At 31.7% G+C, this 22,662-nt stretch overlaps 1 protein-coding gene across 1 annotated transcript; it reads left to right on the top strand.

The window, feature by feature from the left end:
- Positions 1 to 1,902: 1,902 nt before the first annotated feature.
- LOC137834958 (uncharacterized) lies at positions 1,903 to 4,843 on the top strand. The gene is made up of 5 exons (XM_068643228.1): positions 1,903 to 2,812; positions 3,058 to 3,115; positions 3,226 to 3,309; positions 3,397 to 3,532; positions 3,970 to 4,843. Exons 1-5 carry the CDS (start codon positions 2,161 to 2,163, stop codon positions 4,255 to 4,257), a joined length of 1,218 nt encoding a protein of 405 aa, XP_068499329.1. The 5' UTR covers positions 1,903 to 2,160; the 3' UTR covers positions 4,258 to 4,843.
- Positions 4,844 to 22,662: the final 17,819 nt, after the last annotated feature.

Below are 22,662 nucleotides of genomic sequence, written 5' to 3'. Positions count from 1 at the left end.
TGAACATTACATACGAATATTTACATACGAATTTAATTAGTATGTAAATAGACATTACATACAAATTTTTCTGTATGTAAGAATAAAAGTGATTACATATGGATTTTTTCGTATATAAGCCAAAAGTTATTACATACGGATATTTACATACGAGTTTAATTCAGTATGTAAATAGACGTTACATACGAATTTTTCCGTATGTAAGTAAAAAATGATTACATACGATTTAATTAATATGCAATTTTGGCGCCATGAAGCGGACATAATTACATACGGATTGTATTTGTATATAAAATATTACATACAAAATATTTTTAATAATTGTAATAATAATAATATTGATATTAATATTTTAATTAATATTAATAATAATAATATTAATATTAATGATAATATTAATAATAATAATATTAATATTAATGATAATATTAATATTAATAATAATAAATATAATATTACTATTAATATTAATATTAATAATATTTAATAATACTAATAATGTTTATAATATTTAATAATATTAATGATATTTAATAATATTAATGATATTTAATAATATTAACAATATTAATAATGTTAACAATATTAATAATGTTTAAAATATTTAATAATATTAACAATATTTAATAATATTAATATTATGAATAATATTAATAATATAAATGATATTAATAATATTTAATAATATTTAAATTAATAATAATAATAATGAGTATAATAAAAATCATAATATGTTAAAAGAACTTGTCTAGTATAGTGGTTAAAGTTTTTTGTCACTCAATAAACTTGGCTTCGGGTACTTAAAATTAATCCCCAATTGTTCCTCCAACGATAGTCTGACTTAGTAAATCAAAAAACAATTAATAGACATTCATACTACCAAGCATATTACATCAATTATTAAATAATTGCTGTAGTAAACAACGTGCTTCTATACAATTTAGATAGCTTACTTTTTTTAATAGATGTAAAATGTGTGAAAAAATTGTATAACTATCACATTTTTTTTAAACATCGACTTTTATTAATCGATGTAAGTATATACTTGTAATTTGTCCATTGAAGCTTGTAATTAACACCTGATCGCCATTAGTGGATTTATTTCATGTATGATTTGTAGCACTTCAAATAGTTATAATTATCCCACTTTCGCGAAAAGCATATGAAACTAAGTTTACCCGAAAAAATCCTTTAATAAGAAGGTGGACATGAATACAAGAACAACAAATAGAACAACGATTTCACTTGAGTGTCATAACAAAAGTCTCACAAAAGAGTTTCACACATGCCCTCAATATATCTCTCATATTTGTGCTACAACACCACCATTATATTCAATCCCACCACAATCTTTCTTGCTCTCATTGCTCACTTTCTAATGTTGCTTACAAAGGATCTCACTTATGTACTTTTTCTAACACAATCCGTTTGCACTCTCTCATTCTCACACACACTCATAGGGAGATAAACATAAACAAAAAAAAAAGACAGATTCCATACAGATAAAAGGAATAATGGGCCCAATGATTGGCCTTTTTCCTTGCATTTTGGCCTTTCTTATGCAGCACTCCAACACTGATAAAAAGAGCCTTAGGAAGGCACACATATACTGCATAATATATACAACATTGCATGGGGAAGTAAAGTTAATTAGATGTAAGAATTTTTTTAACATGGTTGATACATATACATGATATGATTCAGGCAAAGCACAATATCCCACCCAACAAATCCTCCAACAAGCTTCCTTGATTCTCTCCCAATTAAAACCTTATATATATAAGTTATAGTTTTGATACAGTAATATCAATAATAACATATTATTAGCTTGAGACATTGCCAAGTGGCAAAAGTTAGAAGCGCGTGTCACATTCATCCCTCGTGGTTTAGTTTGCAAAAAGTAATGCCCCTCACAAGAGGTTGTATGGCAGATCCCCACCTCCCCATGTTACAACTTCCCTCAACTTGTCCCTACCTTCCCCACATTTTATAAAACCCCATAACCCTCCCTTCCTTCTCCTAATTCACTTCCTCATCACACCCTTCATTTCCTCTTATTGTGCCATTGTCATTGCCATTGCACCTTTACTAGTTTCTCTTCTTTGTTCTTCAGCACAACCCTTTTTCCAGTTTGAACTCATATCATAACAAGGCACCAAAATGTGCAGCTCTAAGGCCAAAGTGACTGTAGGCATAGAGGGTGTTGTTGCTGCTGCTACTACCACCAGTACTGTCATGCCTTCAGTGGCTAGAATCAATGGAAGGCCAGTCCTTCAACCAACTTGCAACCGTGTTCCAAACCTTGAAAGGAGGAATTCAATCAAGAAAGTGCAACCACCAAAGTCACTTTCTCCACCATCACCACCTCTTTCTAGCAAGACCTCATTGACACCCCCAGTGTCTCCAAAGTCAAAGTCCCCAAGGCTTCCTGCAGTGAAGAGAGGCAATGACAACAATGGACTGAACACCAGTTATGAAAAGATTGCCATCCCAAAAAGCTCCTCTAAAGCTCCAACTTTGGAGAGAAAGAAGTCCAAGAGCTTCAAGGAAGGGTCCTGTGCGCCAGCCTCTACAGAGGCTTCATTCAGCTACGCCTCCTCTTTGATCACTGACTCCCCAGGGAGCATAGCTGCTGTGAGGAGGGAACAGATGGCACTGCAGCAGGCGCAAAGGAAAATGAAGATTGCTCATTATGGAAGATCAAAGTCTGCTAAGTTTGAAAGAGTTGTTCCTCTTGATCCTTCAACCACTACTCTTACATCAAAGCCAACTGAAGAGGAGAAGAGATGCAGCTTTATCACAGCCAATTCTGGTAATTAGTAGTGAATATTTTAATTGCATATTTTTAATATTGTTCTTGATTAGAATTGGATTTTTATAAAAAAGTTTATATCAAATATTAACAAAAGTTACTGGGAAACAACTCTAATCATAGTTGAAAGGCATATTTAAGTTTTTTCTCCATATTTTAATGCAAATTCATACTACTGAATGAATGTGCTTTACCTTAAAAAGCAAATTTTTTTGCTTTATCTCAATGTTTGTTTTGATGAACAGATCCCATCTATATTGCTTATCACGACGAGGAATGGGGAGTTCCAGTTCATGATGACAAGTAAGCCACCACTTCTTTCTTTTTCTGCCTCAAACACATCAGTGTCACACCAAACACAAATATTCAGAAACTGTCAATGATGACTGACAAAATCACTATTCTCCATCCAGGATGTTATTTGAACTTTTAGTCTTAAGCGGTGCTCAAGTTGGATCTGATTGGACCTCAACCTTGAAGAAACGCCAAGATTTCAGGTTGAATTCTGTTAAAAGTCACTCATATTCATAATTTTATGAACTTTTTTGAGGTGGAGGAAACTAATATTTTTAAATTATGTACAGAGCTGCATTTTCAGACTTTGACGCAGAAACTGTGGCCAACTTGACTGATAAGCAAATGATGTCTATTAGTTCTGAATATGGCATTGACATAAGCAGAGTCCGAGGAGTTGTTGATAATGCTAACCAAATTTTAGAGGTAAGCAAACTCAAAAGCTGTACCCTTTTCATCTCTCTTTTTAACTTAGTCTCTCTTCTTTTCATCTCATGTCCCCCAAAATTGTAGTTTGAATTGGCTTAACTGAATATTCTATTATGAAACAACAGAATAGTTAAAGAGTATTAATGGTGAGGTGACTTCTTTAGCTACATCTTAATATTTTCTCTATAATGTACCTAATGACAAGAAATTTCCAATAGATTACAAGTTTTAATACTGGCCCCACCCTAGTTTATTCACACAATGCTTTCCCCATCAATCTTTTCATAAATTACAAAATTTTAGTTGATGTTAGTTAACACTAGCTGATAATTACTGTTTACTGTTCATTTAGCTGGTAATAATATCAATGCTGCATTAATTATATCTAGTTAACTATTTGTTAATATTTGCTTCTTTCAAATTGGGTGTTGCAGATTAAGAAAGACTTTGGATCATTTGACAAGTACATTTGGGGGTTTGTGAATCATAAACCCATCTCCACTCAATACAAGTTTGGCCATAAGATCCCAGTGAAGACCTCAAAATCAGAGAGCATAAGCAAAGACATGGTGAGGAGGGGCTACAGGTTCGTTGGTCCGACAGTGGTTCATTCATTCATGCAGGCAGCTGGCTTAACCAATGACCACTTAATTACATGCCACAGGCACTTGCAGTGCACCCTATTGGCAGCTCGCCCCCATACCATAGAGTCCTCCCAATAGAGCCAATTTCAACTGATGAGAAATAATGAAAAAGAGATTGACCCTGAAGAGCTCAAGACACAAATTAAGAGTTATTGTGTATGCTGAAGATCGTGCATATATAATAATGTGGCTAACAATAGTTTACTTTTCGGTTAATCTTGTGTATAATATTAGATAGGACAACAAGGTTTTCTGATTTGCGAGATGTTGTGAGAACTTTTAATGATAGTTTGGGTGTGCTTTTCTTTGCATAATTAATGGGAAAAAAGTGATTATAAGAAAGAAGAAAAAAGGTTTAGGATGGTGTTATTTAGTAGTGGGAGGAGGCTTAGGGAACAGTCACCATGTGCATGTGCAATTGGGAGGCAAGGGCATGTGTGGTGTCAGTTTGCTTTCTAGACCATGTGACCCATCAGACTTTGCATTATTTAGTTCCCTTTAACAGCCTGTGTGTGATACATGTAAGAGGGGAGTGTAGGACCACCCTCCCTTCCCTTTTTCTTCTCTTGCTTTGTTTATGGGGTTGTTATCTTTACTGTATTCTCTAACTTTTTGGCTTGGTTGATATAAATTATACCCCAATATATTTTGGAGTTGGTGTGGATGTTTTGAGTGGCCTTCAATACATTTCCCATGTGCTTCTGTACTATTTCATCACTAATATACTTTTCAAAACGTTAACCAAATAAGATAAGTATCTTACTATCTCCCCCATGTGCTCACTCACCTTCTATGTTCTTCTCTCCTCTTTTTGTTGCTTTCATTCTCTCCTATTTGGTAGTACTTCAGAGATAGTGAAACTCATTGCTACCACCATCACTGTAGCAGCATTTAACATGGTACACATGCATGTAAGAACTTGGCAAATGCATGAGAGTGTTATTATTAGTAGCGTGTTAATTAAGAGATTGGTCCTAACATCAAGGCTAGTATAATGGACAAAAGAGCATTGAATAAAGAATAAATGGCCAATTAATGTGAGGTAGTTGACAATACCAAAAACTGTAAAACAAGAAGAATCCACTAAAGTATTCAGCAAGTATCCCTTTATTGCAAGGTGTAAGCAACTTCTTGAACCATGCCAACGAACATTGTACCAACTAATTAATTTTCAGTAGTCAATAAGCGTAAATAAATGGATTACTATTATCTCTCTATCTTCATGACAGATACATTAAGAACAAATTAAGAAATATACTATTCATGCATTTCATCAATCCAAATGCAGATAGGTTTTGCCTCATTGTTTTCTAGGCCATGCGCTATGCTAGGATGATATGCAGATTCTGCATAAAATTATAGACCCATGCCCTCAACATTCTCTGTATTTTTCAGAAGTGTTGCTGATCTTCATTGTTCTTTCTGCCCTTTTTCCAACTCCCAGGTGAAGTTATTGTAACAAAAAATCAAGCACTTTCAGCTTTGTATAGAGTTTCAGGCTACTTGGCTCCTGTGACAGTAAAAAAGAGTTCATACTAGATAATAGGCAAATGTTGTTGTGCATCAATAATCCATAAGGAGTATCAATAATTTAGAAAAATAACTCAAAGTAAATCCAATTTCATGAAGAAATTGGCATTAATATGTAAATCATTTTGCTTACAAAAAAATTGTAAATCATTTTTGTAGAAAAAGAATAGAGAGAGAGGAATAGGCACAAAAAAAAAGTGTAATAGGATAATTGATGTAAATGAAAGAAGAACACTCTAACTATTACCTAATTGTGTTAAATATGTTTTTGTCCATCTTATAATGGTTAAATATGTTTTTCTCCATCTTATAATGCCAAATAGATTGTTTTTAGTTCAAAATTTATTTCTCCTAAATATTTATAATAAAAAAATTATTGAAATGGATTTTATTAATATTTTCTTTACGTAATAAACGAATTTAATATGTGAATTATATTACAATATTACAACATTCTTTCAGCATGAAATATTTTAAGACTTTAATTTATATTAAAAATTATTTATAAAAAAAATTGAGAAGAATTTATTTCAATAATTTTCTTAATATAAGTATTCAAAAGATTTAAAATTTGAACTAATAAAAAATTAATTTAATGTAAAAGTAAAACACAAAATTTTAGTGATTCTTTCTTTATTGTTAATACAAAAGATTACCTAATTTTACTAAAGATTAGGTTAAGATTTTCAATCTTGTAAACAAACAACTTCAATCTAATCCGTTTTTTAATGAGTAAATGCGTTTGACATTCGTAATTTGTATCAACTTTTTATTTCTTTCCTATAGCTAAAGATTCTATGGTTTAATCATTACACAATTAACTATTTTATGTTTTAATCCTTACTAGTCTATTTTTGTGGGAGGCTTACATTGTTAGTAAACTAACAACAAAAACTAAAAGTTTGCTTATATAAACACCTAATCCAACGATATTTTGGTATAGGGAATAAAAGGAAAAAGCTACCACACTAGATAGAAACAAAAGGGTTAACTAAACCTATTCTACATGTCATTTTCTGTCACGATATATATGACGCACAATTTTACGTTGTTAACTACCTTTAAGAAAAAAATATTGTCAAAAGTCCTTTTCGCTATGAGAAATATATTACACATAAATATAATGTAAAATTTACAGTAATATATAAATATATAAAATCATTTCTTTTTTTCAGAAAAAAATAAAAGAAAATATTAGAACATTTAATGGATATACAAGGAAACTTGAGAGGAGAATAGTCATCCTAACCTACAAAACCATCACTTAATTTATACCTTAAATTATTATTTTAATATATTAAATGTAATAATATATTTAAAAAATTATTTTGATTTATTATATTTATAAACCTATTAAAACATTGTACTTGTCCACCTTTAAATAATCCAATAAACTCAGTATTTTCATTATTAGGCTTATTAAAAATGAATTTAATAGTTTAGTACTCAATAACTCTTTAAGAGGAAGTGGAAAGAAGTTTTAAACTCTAAGTATAGATATGAGTTTGGGCAAACACACATCCTTATAAAACATCAATCTAGGTGGTGGAAAGATTTGCTAAAGGTGTGTAGCGATGAAGGTATGACATGATGGTTTCAAAAAGCAATCGGTGGAAAATTGGAGCTGGAGACAAAGCAAGATTCTGGGAAGACTCATGATTTAATAATAACAATCTAAAATCAATATCCCAGATTATATTTAATGTTGCTAAATCAAAGGTTAAAAGTGGGAGAGGTTGGAGAGTGGGTTGGTTCAGTATGGCATTGGAATTTAAGGTGGAGATGGCTTCAAATAGGAAAAGGCTTTACAGGGAGAAATGCTAACATCTTTGTATTGTATTAAGTTAAATAGGAATGAGAAGGAAAATTGGTGTGGGAGGGTGAGGATTTCTCAATCAAATTTGCATATGATTGTGTCTTAAATAGTACTTGTGACAACAATTGTGTGAATTTGCCCTTTAAGCAACTTTGGATGGCTAAAGCCTTCCCGAATGTTCTAACTGCAACTTGGAGGACCTTACTGAATAGATTGCCAACAAGAGAGAATTTATCTAGGAGGGGTGTTCTGGTAAACACTTTATCGTGTGCCCTATGTCAAGACTGGGCAGATTCATCCCAACATCTATTCTTGGAATGTAAGTATGCACATATGGTATGGAGCAATTGTTATAGGTCGATTGGAATCCTTTTTGTTCAACACAAAGACCTAAGAAGTCACTTTGAGAGCTTCTTTTTAGACCATGTCAACTCTAAACAAAATCTTGTATGGAAAGGAGTATGGGCGACCATAGTTTGGAGCATATGGGAACAAAGAAATAGAATAGTATTTAAGTAGGGTAAAGTTGGTGTCGAGGAAATCTTTCATTTGGCACAACTCAAAACTTGGTTATGTCTAAAGTATAGGATGAAGTCCTTTATGTCTCCCTCCCAGATTGGATTTTAAACCCAATATTGTGTATTAAAAGTTGTTCTTAAAGGGGAAGAAGTGCGGGGGTGAGCAATAGAGACTAATATGAACTAGAGTAGGGGAGTAAAATCAATCGGTTATACAATTGTTATACCAAAGGGTTGTAGTTCTTGAAACAACTTGTGAATACTTTTTTACATGGTATTGGTAATCGAGAAATAAGGTAAAGGTGGAACAGAGTGATTGTTGGGTATTTACATGATTTTCATTTACGGTGCATTGTCATGAGGCTTTTTTCATGTGTTGGTTGCGTTGTTGGGTTGGATTTAACTATGTGGGGGCAGGGTCAACTATGTTGGCATGCAATGTTCTTTTAGTGTTGAGAAGCCATATTGAAGATCTACCCTTTTAATATTGATGCAATAGTATGCAATAAAGAGGGAGTGAATGAACATTTTGTAGGAGACAAGGAGTGTTGGAGTGCATGACTCGTAGGTGAGAAGTTAGAAAGAAAAAACATCCTTTAGGCTTCTATGTGGAAGGATGAGGATGTTCTTGAGGAAGGAAGAATGTCCACATGCTGCAAGATCTGTGTTGTTGTCATGTAACTTCTGTGAAGGCTAGTGAGCATCAATATAGTTTGGTGTTGGTATGTGGTAAGTGAACTTTATGTGAAGGTATGTATGTAGAACAAATTGTTGTTAGCAGTTATGCCATAATATCACCCACGGGCAAATCTAGTTTGCTGCACAATTTTGTAAAGGAATTATGCATAATTATGCAGTGTGGCACAGTAGTTTCTATAATGTTGTGCTACCTAGCCTGGTTGTTAATAGGGAAACATAGGAATGGGTGTCATGGAATTTTTTTAGGGACATATTTGGGTTTGTTTCGTTATGTTGTGTAAGGATTATGGCACAGTAGTAGATGCAGAGCTGTTTGAAACATGTACTTCCATAGATTTTGAGTTTCTTAGACCTTCTTGGTTGATCAAGATCATTTCAACCTTCAAAGTGGTTGTGTTTCAAATAATACTTGGAATTTTAATCAAGAATGATTGCGTGTTCAAATAATATTTGGGTTCTTTTATCCGAGAGTAACTAAGATCCAAATAATACTCAATTATATCTTTGCAGCGTGTTAATTTGCTTAATGAAACTTGACCAAGCTAGTAAAAAAAATAAGATTTTGGCAGGTCATGTATGAGTTCAAAGTTACGTTTGACCATACTCTATCGATGCATTATTGTGAAAAATCTATCAAAAAATTTAATACACAATTCAACCCTCGATTATGGAAGGAAACATCAATATCTTTAAATTCAAATTACAAAATGTTTGTTATTTTCTTTAAGAGTTTATGGGTGGTCACAAAGGTAAGTAAAAGGTATACCAGCACACAATCCCCACTCTTGAACGTCTAATTGAAGACACTGCCAAAATACCAACCATCACATGCCCCCAGTTTGAAACTTAAGTGATTAGACTACCAAATAAATTAGTAAAATGTCTACTACCACACAATCCTTCAATCTCAAACCTAAATAAAGAGTCTCTCAAGTATATTAACAAAATATCATGCACCAGACAATCTTTTAATCTTGAATCTCATCTTTTAATCTTGAATGTCATTCAAGAGACTCTCGGATAAGATCAATTAGAAAAATACATATCATCTTCCTCTCACAAGCAAAATGTTTATCACCACAATACTATAATCACTTAAAAAAAGTACTTATAACAACCATTATGAAAGACTCTTGTACATAATCACACATACGTGTATGAAGACTTCCCAACGTATATCGTATCCATAACTCAAAATGTAATGATTACTTTAGGCACATATTTAAAACAATATTCTATTAATATTCTATTAATCAATCAATAGAATCTTATGACTAAGTCATGCACTTAATGTCTTGTCCCAACTTGCATTAGAATTATTATTCTAACGACTTTAATTAAATAAGACTATCCAGTAAACAAATTACCCATATTATTTTCATATAAATTAAGATACAGATAATGTAAGTAACTTGGTCAAAATGAATTTATCTTTATGAACTAACAGAATTAACGTTTTCCATTAAAAAACACAACTTCTATTCAATAAATGATGTTTCCACAATTCATGAATTCCCAATCTTCGTGCTCAAGCAATGGCCAATTTTATAGCAACTACAACACAAGTTTGTATATTAAACCATATAGTGCATCGAAACTCAAAAAGAACATGAGAAGAACTTGTTTAGTTATTTTTCTATTTTTTTCATGTTGCTTTGAATGTGCTGCTGAATGATTTGACGAAGGCAATATTATATCAGTAATATTATAATGATAATTTTTAAAGATAGTGTTCAAAGTTTCTTCAAAAGCATTGTCCATGAATTGCGCTGCGCCGTAGCAAGAATTTAGTAAACGTTTCAACTATGAGCAAATTGCCATAGCTAATAATATTATGTCGTTCCATGTTTAGTTAATTATTTATGATTGGCTCTAAATTATGTTAGATAATTTATTAGAATTAAAAATTAGTTGGATTGTGGAGTATTAGTCTCACCGTGACGAGAATTAAAAATGTCTACTAAAGAGAGTACTATAATAGTATTAAAATTAGTTGGATCGTCCAGCTTTTATTATAGTTCCATTATAAGAAATTATTAAATACAAATTAATTTTAAAAAATAAGAGTAATTATTTATTATATTGATTAAGTTAAATATTATTTTATAAACTAAAAAAATATTGATATTTAAAGTGAATTATATTATTAATAAAAATTTATAAATTAATTTTTAACTCATCCTAGGAGTTTGCAATATGATTTCCTCTATGTTTGTCTTTCTTCCTGAGTTTCTGTAACTAATTAATAAGTAGCACTTTTTTTATACAATCATAAAATCGATTTTAATAATTAATGTTAGATAACAATTTAAAAACTAGTTTACAATTTTTTTATTAATAATAGAAACTATTTTAGATACCAATAAATTTTTAGTTTATAAAATAATATTTAACTTAGTCAGTAACCAATATATAGAAACATGCTATTGTATATGTGTTATACATTGTGTTCTTTGTATATAGAACCTTCTATTTTTAATACAAGTTTCTTTCTTTTTGTTCTTGTTCTTGAATTTTTTTTGTTATTGTTGCTACAAACCCAACAATTGATGTTTTTTTATTGAAAAAAGAAAAAGAAAGTTAAGAAGTTGAAAACATGAATCCTAAGTTTGACATCAAGAAGCTTTCTGGGGAGAATAACTTTGCATTATGAAGAATCAATATGGAGGTTATATTGATATAGCAAGGTTCTATTGATGCTTTACGGGGTGGAGCAAACATGCCAACGTATATGTCTTAGACGGAGAATACTAACATGATTAACAACCAGAAGCGCCATAATTTTGTGTCTTGGTGATAAGACATTGAGGAAAGTTGCTAAGGAGAATATTTTTGTGTCAATGTGGACTTGATTAATTGTATATGACAAAGTCTTTGGCGCATAGACTCTATTTAAAGCAACAATTGTATTCATTCATAATGACTAAGTCAAGATCAATGGTCAAGCAGCTAGTGGATTTCAACAACATTTTGGATGATTTGTAGAATATAAAAGTGAAGTTGGAAGACAAAGACAATGCTTATTAACACCTTGCCGAAGACATTTAAACATTTAAACATTTCAAATGAAGCTTTGCTATCCAAGAAGGAACAAACCATTATATTTGAGGAGGTGTGAACCTCAATTAGAACTAGGGAGCGACAGAAGCTTGAAGAGTCTGAAGTAGAGGATGGTCGGTTGAGTCTAAATGTTTTGAAGTTAACGAGTAAATAAAAGAATGAGTGAAAAAGGAAGAAGCAATCAAAGTATTGTTAGAATTGTAGGCCTTAAACAAGAGGGGGTGAATTATTTATGAAAGAATTTCGCAAATGTTGAAGGTAGAAGGTAGATTGAAAGCCAATGAGAAATCAATGAAGGAGAAATTAGTTCAGCCAAAAACAAATATGTTTTTAATATGATTCTAGAAAATCAACAGGTTGTTTTTGCAAAACAATCGATTGTTTTTATCAGCAGTTATTAAAATCAAAGCAAAACATATTTAAATGAGATAAGGGATAGAAAGATCAACACAAAAAGTTTTATACTGGTTTACTCTTTACCAAGAGCTACATCTAGTCCTCATAAACCTCTAAGAATTGCACTAAGCAATCAAACACCTTGATTACACAACACACACCAAAGTGGTGATCTTTAACCCTTCAAGAACACACACACCACCTTTGGCAAACAACACCACAGATCACAAAACAGCCTTTGGATCGGCACAACACCAGTTCTTACAAAAATACAATAGTTAAGAGAGAAGAGGAATGATAACACCTGGTTCAATCACAGATTGAGAATGAAAAATACAAAGCAATCATATTCCACTCTTAGAAAGAATCCAAGTTTGAAGCAATCTTGGAAAAACTAATTTGAAAGAGATAATATGAATCACTAACAACCAAGAGCATAAAACAAATTATTTAAACTCCAATCAGTTGTTATAACATTTAATGCAAGAGTCAAATCAGTTTTAAAACAATTAAAACAGATTGAAACAATTTAACTGAATTCTGTTAAGGATTTTCAAAAATCAATCGATTGAAAACACGAAACAATCGGTTGAATTGACTTGACAACAATGTCAACTAATTTCAAGTTTTTTCAAATTCTTTTCAAAAACACTAAGTGTAAAACAACCGGTTGAAACAGCAATTCAACAGGTTGATTTTCTACTTTGTTTAGAAAACATATAGTTTTCAAAAGAACTTGAATCAAGCAACCTTGGATCATAACTATGAGTGGATTAACAAATTCAAACTACACAAAACACACACACACACAAGCAGCAACAAAGTCTTCAAGCAATCCACTTGAATTTGGAGACATCAAAGCCTATGTTCAACAAGTATTACTCCAATGATAGGACAAAAGTTGAGTGTTATAATTGTCATAAGAAGGGTCACTTCAGGTCAAATTATCCCAAGAAGGAGGGAAACAAGAAAGGGAAGAAATCTAATTTCAATAAGAAATTTGTTGATGTTGTGGTCACATCTGATAACTTTGAGTTTGTAGGGATGTCAGTGGCCTCTGAATCTGTTAAAATAGAAAAAAAAACACAAAAAGGGAGGGTTCAATTGTGTTATTGAAAACTTTTGTGCACTTTTCACATATATCATTGATAGGTAATACTCATATGGTAGTTTTATAAATTGGTTAATCGATTTATGGTAATTATATCTGATGTAGTATATCAGACAAAGCTATTTAACTTACCAAACTTACTTATATAAAAAATCTTTTGCCTATATGCAATGTTGCAATGACTCACCTTCTTTATTAGTACAAATAACAATAATTGGTAAAGTAGAAAGATGGAAAAAAGGGAGAATACACATTGTAATCTTTATATTGGTTCGTTTGATCAAACCGATTACATTGAGTTCTCAATCAACTAATTGAGTTCCAATAAATAGACTATTGTTGTAAAGTTCATGTTGAATATTTTTTAGCATATAGCTACTCATGGCTAAACCCTTGAGTATTATTAACACAAGTCAGTTAATTGAGTACTCTTTAGGCTCGTATTCAATCCTAACTTAACTCACTATTCTTTGAGCTCATGGTCACTTTTGCCTAACTCCTTGAGTATTTTTTACACAAGTCACTCTTAATTTAACTAGGTATTTTTTGCCAAACAATCACTCGTGGCTAAGATGAAGAACATGAATACATAGTGATCAACTGATCACATTGAAGCTCACTAGAGAGAATAATCGTCTAAAAATGTATCTATAATTTGATCACTCTCTCTCTCTCAGTTAACTGATTGAAAACCAATAGTTTTCTTCTATGAAGCTTTATATGTTCATAAAAAATAGAGCAGTGTTTTATCACTCCATAACATGTCTTTTTTTTTCTTCTTCTCCTTAAGATGCTTTATATAAGCTCTCAAGAAAATGACAGTTGTGAATTCATTTTTTCCCGTTGAATCAACTTTAGTTCTTTTGTGTGTACTTATTTCGTCCAATAAGTTGGCTTGACTAGAACACATTAAATGCACTTCGTATAACATTAAATGTTCTCTTATTTTTTATAGTTGGATCAAGTTGTCTTTTTTTGGGTTGTGTACCTTGTTTATTTTGTCTATTTGTGAATAATCATATGGAGGCAGATATCTTTTTTACAGTTATCAATGCTCAATAATTGGGAATTGCAAAAAAGTAGTTTTAGCTTGAACTCCAAGAGATCTTAGGATGTTGACTTTAGCTTATGTTTTTAAGGAATTTATTTAGCGTATGAACATTCCCTGCAACTTAGAATAAGCATATAAATATTTGTTGATGTATGAGGTTAGGTTAGTTTATATGCATATCATCATATGTTTTATGTGTGTTTCATCTAATCTTATATGCACCTTATATTTGACATCACTCATGAAGGATCAGAAGAGGTGTAAATAGCAAGGAAGAAGACCTTGATCCAGAAGTACGATATATTCATAATGATGTAAGATGAGTACCAATGATGTACAAAAAGACAATAAAAACATTAGAAAGGAGTGTTGAAATGTGTTTTAAAAATTACTTTGTTATTCCTCTCATGTTTCATAGTTATATGATATATTCAGTATTTAAAAATGAAAGAATTTTAATTTTCGTAACTTGTGTTTTAACAGTTCACCCTTTTTAAGTTAGTTATGGAAATAACAAGCAATATACAAAAGAGATGAAGGAGAGAGTTTGCACAATATTTTTATATTGGTTAATTTGTCGCAACAAACTTCATTTAGCTCTTGACCAATAAATTAAATTCCACTAAGCAAAGTACAAATGAGTATTATTTGATCAAGTCACTTTTGGAGAATACTAAGTATTCTTTGGACTCATAACCATTCTTAACTAACCCTAGTCAAGTATTCTATACTCAAGCAAACTCCTTGTTGACCACTAAGTATTCTTTCACAAGCCACTCTTGACTCAAGACAATTATAGTATTTGAGTGATCAATATATCATTGTTTTTGCTCACTAGAGAGGGTAGAGTCTTTCGACCTATACACGGTTTAAGATTTAACTACTAGTTTGCAGGAACGAACATAAATTATGTTCTTACAAAGGTTTTGGGGCATAAGAAAATTTTAGCAGAGTTTTACCACTTGCAAACTACGACTCTTCTTCTTGTTTTTCTCTATGAAGCATATCTTTATATAAGCTTGGAAAAAAATAGTTATTTCATTCCTTTTTCTAGTTGTTTAGTAGCTTTGAACTTTCGTGATTATCTTCTTCTTCTGCTGCTATCGTCTAATGAGCTTTTACGTTCAAAAACATTAAATGCATGAGATGCAACATTAATTTCTCTCTTTTCTTCATGCAATCTCTCTAATAGTCGAAAATACTTATAATCCTCAATATCATAACCTTTTACATCAAACGATGGTTAAAAGTGCACATTGTATAGGACAGATAGTTGGACCATAGTTGAAAATAGCTTGTGTCAGGAGAGTTGGTGAATGTTGTATTGTTATACTCCCAATATATATTTAAACATTATTATTTGGTGCAGATCTCTTTGGGGATAGATGTAGAAGACATTGATTGTACTTATCGTCTGATCTTCAATTTTCAACTATCAGATGTTGTGGATGGTCAACATGGAGCTCTTATTCCTAATAGATAATGCACTTGTAAGAATGAATCTTTGTCTTATCAGATGCAATGTCATGCCTTGTTGGTTTAAACACTTAATAAAAAATGTAAGGTGTTGGACTTTTGCTCTACAACCTTTTTATGGTGCTTAAAACAATAAGAGTTGGCATGAGGTATTGATAAGTGTCTAAATTTAGTAATATTTCATATTAAATTTTATACACTTATGAGTATTAATTGCTAAAATAAATATAAAATAATCCCTAATTTATGAATTTATACATTTTTACATATTTTATGATCTTTATTTGAATAAGATCATTTTATTCACAAATTTGGTGTTAATTTCAGGTTTTCAGGGAAGAATGAAGATGATTGGGCAAAAGAAAAATAATATAAGTTAAAAGGAGAAAACTGGAAGACCCTAGAACGCACAAGTGCAAATAAAGCTCAAATCAGCATTAGAGCATCTCGTTCAAGCGAGCCCATTCTCACTTGAGCGAGAATGCTCTAGAAGCATTGGACAAAATCAACGCTTTGCTTGCTCAAGCGAGATAGCGTCATAAACATTGGGCCTTTTTATGTTTTATTTGCCCAAACGAGCCCTTCAGTGCCACACAAAAAGACATTTAACCCTAGCAAATTAGGTTAAATACGAGGTTAGAGGCTCAACCCTAGTGTGGAAGATTGAGAGGAAAACACCATTGAGTAACTTGTAACCCAATTGAGAGAATAGAAGGTGTTAAAAATGTGTGGCTAATTCTACCCTTTAAGATTGAGAATAATTTGTTCAAACTCTTATGCATTGAGGTGATCTTTGAACATAATATTTTGTTTTTGATTGATTATTGGTATTATTGTTTTGTTTTTAATTCTTGATCTAGAATCTTAAATCTAACTGGAAAGTATTTTTATGGTTCTGACCTAAATAATAATACTTAACATATTTGAGTGTTAAGAATAGACTTGAAATGTTAATTACTATCAACGTTTGAGCTGGATTCTAAGTTGTTTTTATTAATATGCGAGGAATCGATTTTTAGGAAGCTTCTTAGTAATTTTATAAGCAAGGAATTGATATAAATGAATTTTATACGAACATCAATATCAATCAAAGGACATAATGTTACCATGTTAATCAAAATACATAAGAGTGGGAATGATGAAACCAAATCCCTATTTTTCCAATTGAAGCAACAACTTTTTGCCTAATTTTCTTGTTAATCATTGCCATGAAAACAAATTCCAACAAAATTTTGTTATTATGTTTTATATTTAGTGAATATTTTACTTGATTATTCAATTGTTCCTTGTGGGTTCGATATTCGTCCTTGGGGACACATTATTACTTCTGAAAACGCAGTGCACTTGCCATAAAAAGTCATCAGGTATTCATCCTTTCAACATATCATAGACGCAAGGTGTTTCCCTTTAACTTGTGTGTCTTCTTTCTAGTTCAGATCTCCACCTGATCTTAGTCCTTTACTTTGTTTCTCTAGGTCTCAATTCTCCTTTCTTCTTAAAACCTTTCTCATTCTTTTTACTTTATATTTGGAGGCTCCCCCTTATATGGGAATTGTCTCATGATGCCTTTCTTCTTTTGATCATGGGTTCTCTTTGCTCTTTCTCCATCTACCTTTTCTTCTTAAGACAATTTTCCTCATATTTCTCTCTCTTTCTAAGCATCATCAATAAAGGGATTGTGTCTTGAGGGTAGAACATCATACAATAAGTGGGTAGTATAACTAAGAAGGTCATTGTTGTGAGCAAAGGATATCAGTATTTTGTTAGCATTATGCATATTTGAGCACTGGAGGGAGAAAAATTTATGTCAATAAAAGGTATAACAGAAAGGATATTGACATATTAGAGAGGTTTCTCTTCCGATTCAAGACCACTTGTATAACACGCACTAAACATGGATTTGTCAAACAAAAACAAGTAATGAGATGTCCTAAGTCAGGGTTCTTTCTCCATGAGAGATGTCAACATGTTGTGTGTTCCTTGGTAGACAATAAGAATATTTGTCTTTGTCTAACAAAACCTTTTTACCCTTGTAGAGATAGAAGGGTACTTATGTCTGAAAGCGATCTACTACAAGCATGTAAGAGGTGGATGGAGTGATGCAACAATGCAATGAGCCAAAAGTAAAATAGTTTCTTTTCATATGATGTTGATTTTTTTGTAAGACTTGTTTTATGAGCCCTTCTTCGTACATTTGATGTCATATCATATGTATGGTGCACACATCTTCATATTCTTCTCATTCGTTAAAATATTCACTCCCTATCCAATTTTAAGGGTTGATAGGAATAACCCTCAAATGGTCTATGGCGTGGTGAACTAAATCAAAAGAGATAAGGCAATAATCTACACTACAAGAAAATCATGAAATAGAAACCAATTTTTAGATATCAAAATAATTAGTTACAATAGGAACTAAAATAGAGACCATTTTAGAAACTAAAAAAAATATTGGTTTCTAAATTAGTTTCTATTATTTTCTATTATTGTTAAATAGTTTCTAAATTGGTATCTAATTAGCAACTAAGGTTTTAACTACCAATTATTTAGTTTCTAAATTTGGTAGCAAAAACTTTGGTTGCTAATTAGATACCAATTTAGAAACTATTTAACAATAATAGAAAATAATAGAAACTAATTTAGAAACCAAATTTCTTTTTAGTTTCTAAAATGGTCTCTAATTTAGTTATTATTGAAACTAATTATTTTGGTTTCTACAAATTGGTTTCTATTTCATGATTTTCTTGTAGTGCTAAGTCAGACATAGAAGGGATCCAAATGGAAGATCTCTAAAAGGAATTGTTTTTTGTTCATACACATCATCACATTCTAGAAACTCAGTTCTATCTGAAGCCAAGTGTAGCATGACAAGATTGGTGTGGTGCAAAATGATGTTTGGACAAGGTGCAAACACTCTGAAGTATGGCTCTCTGTTGATATACGTATCTAGAGAATGGACTTCTAAGTGGTTATCTTCTTCAAAAGATACCTTCATCCCTAGTACTTCAGTACAAGCAAGCTTCATCAATGAACAATGTTAGAGAAGATAGACTATCTCACTCTTTAACATGGTTTAGAGGTTGTTGGTTTTGGACTTTCTAAGCCACGGGTTTTGTAATCTTCATTTGAAACCTCCTTTTTTTTCATTTGAGTTCCATTCATTTCTTGAATTTTGAAAGAAAAGTAGAGAAACACTCTTTTTAAGGACCATTAAAATTCCACTTTCATTTTACACTCCTTTCTTTTAGGAAGATCGAGTCATCGTTAGTTAGCATATTGTTGTTTTTGTCATGTTTCTCAATTAAATGGTGCCTCTTTGATTGTTTAAGCAAGCATATGTACCTATCTTGTAAAAGAAATTTAATTATCAATATAATTTTTTCCAAAGTCAAGTCAGATGAAAGAAAATTTATACTAATCTTGCAGAGTCTCACACAAAATAGTTAGTACTACACAGACGATACATCGTCTGACCAATTAATTATCTTGAATTCCATTAAATTCAAATTATATTTAATAAAATTAAATCATTCAATAGGCAATGCCTTGGTGAAAATATCAACTCATTGGTGATTTGTCTTAAATTTTAATTCATAAACATTTTTCAGGACATAATCACGAATGAAGTGATATCTCACTTTTATATGCTTAGACTTTGAGTGCTCGATAGGGTTCTTAAATAAATTGATTGCATTAGTGTTATCACAATATATAGGTATACTATTTTAAAAACTAGAGTAACATTTGAGTTGATACTTAACTCACGGGAGTTGAGAGCAGCAACCTACAACTGACATGTATTCTGCTTTAGTGGTGGATAGAACATGGTCCAATGAATAGGAATCCTACACAAGTGCTCTTTCTTTCAACTTCATCTCTATTATAGTGGGCGTCGAAAAATCCTTCTAATATGAAACTATCATTTTTCTTGAAATACAAACACAAATTAATGGACCCCATAAGGTACCAAAAGATCCTTTTAACAACTCTCAAGTGAGACTCTTTTGGATCTAATTGAAACATTGCACAAAAATAGATGTTATGTATAATATCAGGTATGCTAGAAATAAGATAAAGTAGGGAACCAATTATACCTCAGTAGATCGTCTAATATACTTTCTTACAATTTTCATTCTTTATAAGAGCTTCAAAAGTATGTGTTGCAGTTTTCATGGGCTTTATGCCTGACATATTGAACTATTTCAACATTTTCTTGATGTATTTGTTTATGAATTATGATGTCTTTCTCTTCTAGTCTGATTTGAAGTCCGTGAAAGAAGTTGAGCTCACCCATCTCACTCATCTCATATTCTCCCTTCATTAACTCAAAAAACTCCTTGCACAAGGATTTATTAGTAGCTCCAAATATGATGTCATCTCCATAAACTTGAACAATGATAAAATGTTTCTTGTGCTCTTTTTAGAATAAGGTTATGTCTACCTTGCCCCTTCCAATTTTTTTTTCTAAAAGAAAGTTGTTCAACTTGTCATACCAAGCTCTTAAAGCTTGTTTAAGACCACAAAGATCTTTTTAAGTTTACAAACATGGCTAGGCTTATAAATATCTTCAAAATTTGGGAGGTTGTTTTGATAAACACTTCCTCTTTTATCAATCCATTTAGAAATACACTTTTAATGTTATTTTGATAAAGTTTTATATTTTTGAAAGCGGCAAAGGGTAACAAGATTCTTATTACCTCTAAATGTGCAAAAAAGGAAAAGGTTTCAACATAATCAATACCTTCCTGCTAATTGTAGCCTTGTGCTACCAATCTAGCCTTATTTCTTACCACATTACCATTTTTATCCCACTTATTTATGAAAATCCATGTTGTAGCTATTACACTATGGTCAAACAAAGTGGATACTTGATGAGAACCTAGGAGAGAGTGACCAAGCCCAGCCCTCCAGGTGGATGATTAAGAGTATGACTCAAGACACAGGGCTAGGTCAATATCCAGTATTCAATGCCCCAACACCTAGCCTTCCACAGAGGATCAAGAGGAGAAAAGCACATGCGTTGGGAGCTGAGCATCAACTAGTGTCTTTGTTTTTAATTTTAGTAGAATAGGGTGCCTTTAGCATAATAGGGAGTGTAGTTATCATTTTAGCTTGTTTTTTACCTAGTTTCTTGAAGAAGTGACCTAAGGTGTGGTTTTGTCTTAGTCAAACTCTAAAGGCAGCCCCCTTCACACATTTACCATCCTACCCTTACTTCTTGTTTTCCAAGGCCCATCTCCTATAAATAGGGTGTCTTCCTCCTTGTATTTTCATGTTGAAATTGAATAGAAAAGTTACTCTGCACAATTTGTGTGAGATGTTTGTGAGGCTTGTTTCCTCTTAGCATTAGGTCTCATCTCGAGTGATTTGAGAGTTCTCAAGAGGCGGTCATCAACACTTATCTTAGAGGAAAACCACACTCCAAGTGGCGTGATCCATTCTCAATCCATCACATAAGCATTTTCATTCCTTCATCTCTTCCATTTTTCCATTACTCCATTTATCTTTGTGTTCTTATGTTCTTATTTTCCTCCATTGTCAATTCGGTTTTCATCATGCTTTTATGTTTCCTTCCATGTTCATTTAATTTCCGCCCTTCATCATCAATCACCATATACTTGTATTTTTCCTTTGCCCTCTAGAAGTGAACCTTCACATTTACTTAACCACTTGGTTAAGTTCATGTCCAATGAGGATCTTCTTTGGGTTCTCACCATATAATTGATAAAAATCCCAATCCTAAGTAAAGTATCATATCTAATATAAACTCACATCAATACTAGAGACCATACATCATTTCTTGTGAATTGGTTTAGTCTTCTTCCATTTTCAAAATCCAATCTTTATCTTTTAAAGCTTCATCTATATTTTTTGGCTCTATATGAGATAATATAACCATGGCCGCTCCATTTTTCAAAGAGGATTTGGTTCTTACGTCATCATTCTTTTCCCCCATGATCTAATCTTGTAGGTGAAAAGAGACTTATCTTCATTCCTCTTGAATCGTCTGATTTGGTTTATTGGGTTCATATTGTCATGCCTCTTATGGTTCAACTTCATCTGATGCTTTGTCTTCATCTGAATCTTTCATGGCATTAACAAATAAATCTTTGAGTATCCTAATTTCTTTGGGTTTATATATCTACATATCTGTAAGATCATTTTCAAAATCTGATAATTTCCTATTGTCAAATCTAGCATTTATGGTTTCTTCTACAATCAAAGTGTGCAAGTTGTACATTTTGTATGCCTTTGATTTTTCATAGTAATAATGTACCTTTATCAACCTTGGAATCAAATTTTTCAATTTGATCCTTAGTGTTAAGGATATAACATGTATAACCAAAAGCGTGAAAATAATTGACGTCGGTCTCCAATTTCTCCAAAGTTCATAAGGATTCATTACCAAAATAAGTCTTATGTATTTGTATTTTGTTTTGTACACAACAAGCAATGTTAACAACTTTTGCCCATAAGTGCTTTGGTAGAGACTTTTCACATAGCATGGTTTTTAGGTATCTCTTTGGAGAATGTTGTTCTTACTTTTTACAATCTTGTTTTATTGACGTGTTTTCGGTGAAGAGAATTGTTGTGTATACCATTTAATTCAAAAAAACATTTGAAATTCTTCATTTTCAAAGTATTAGTATTATATTTCTTGAAATTAATTTTTTATCTATAATAATTTATTAGGAGTGGTGTTAATCCATTATTTCAAAAAATCATGTCTTATGAAATTAAACTTTATTTCATGATAATCATACTGGATTATTTTTTACATGTTTGAAATTTTTATCTTTGGCACATGTTTGTTTTGAATGAGTAT

Source organism: Phaseolus vulgaris, chromosome 5 (assembly GCF_000499845.2).
Source record: "Phaseolus vulgaris cultivar G19833 chromosome 5, P. vulgaris v2.0, whole genome shotgun sequence".
NCBI classification, from domain to species: domain Eukaryota; kingdom Viridiplantae; phylum Streptophyta; class Magnoliopsida; order Fabales; family Fabaceae; genus Phaseolus; species Phaseolus vulgaris.
The sequence above is the reverse complement of the archived record's forward strand: the minus strand, read 5'-3'. Positions and strand labels throughout refer to the sequence as shown.

Bases quoted from the DNA above. Each gene is read 5' to 3' on its own strand.
- LOC137834958 (XM_068643228.1), top strand. From the start codon at position 2,161: ATGTGCAGCTCTAAGGCCAAAGTGACTGTAGGCATAGAGGGTGTTGTT. The intron at 3,116-3,225 runs GTAAGCCACCAC...TTCTCCATCCAG, and splicing joins GTTCCAGTTCATGATGACAA to GATGTTATTTGAACTTTTAG. The intron at 3,533-3,969 runs GTAAGCAAACTC...TGGGTGTTGCAG, and splicing joins ATGCTAACCAAATTTTAGAG to ATTAAGAAAGACTTTGGATC.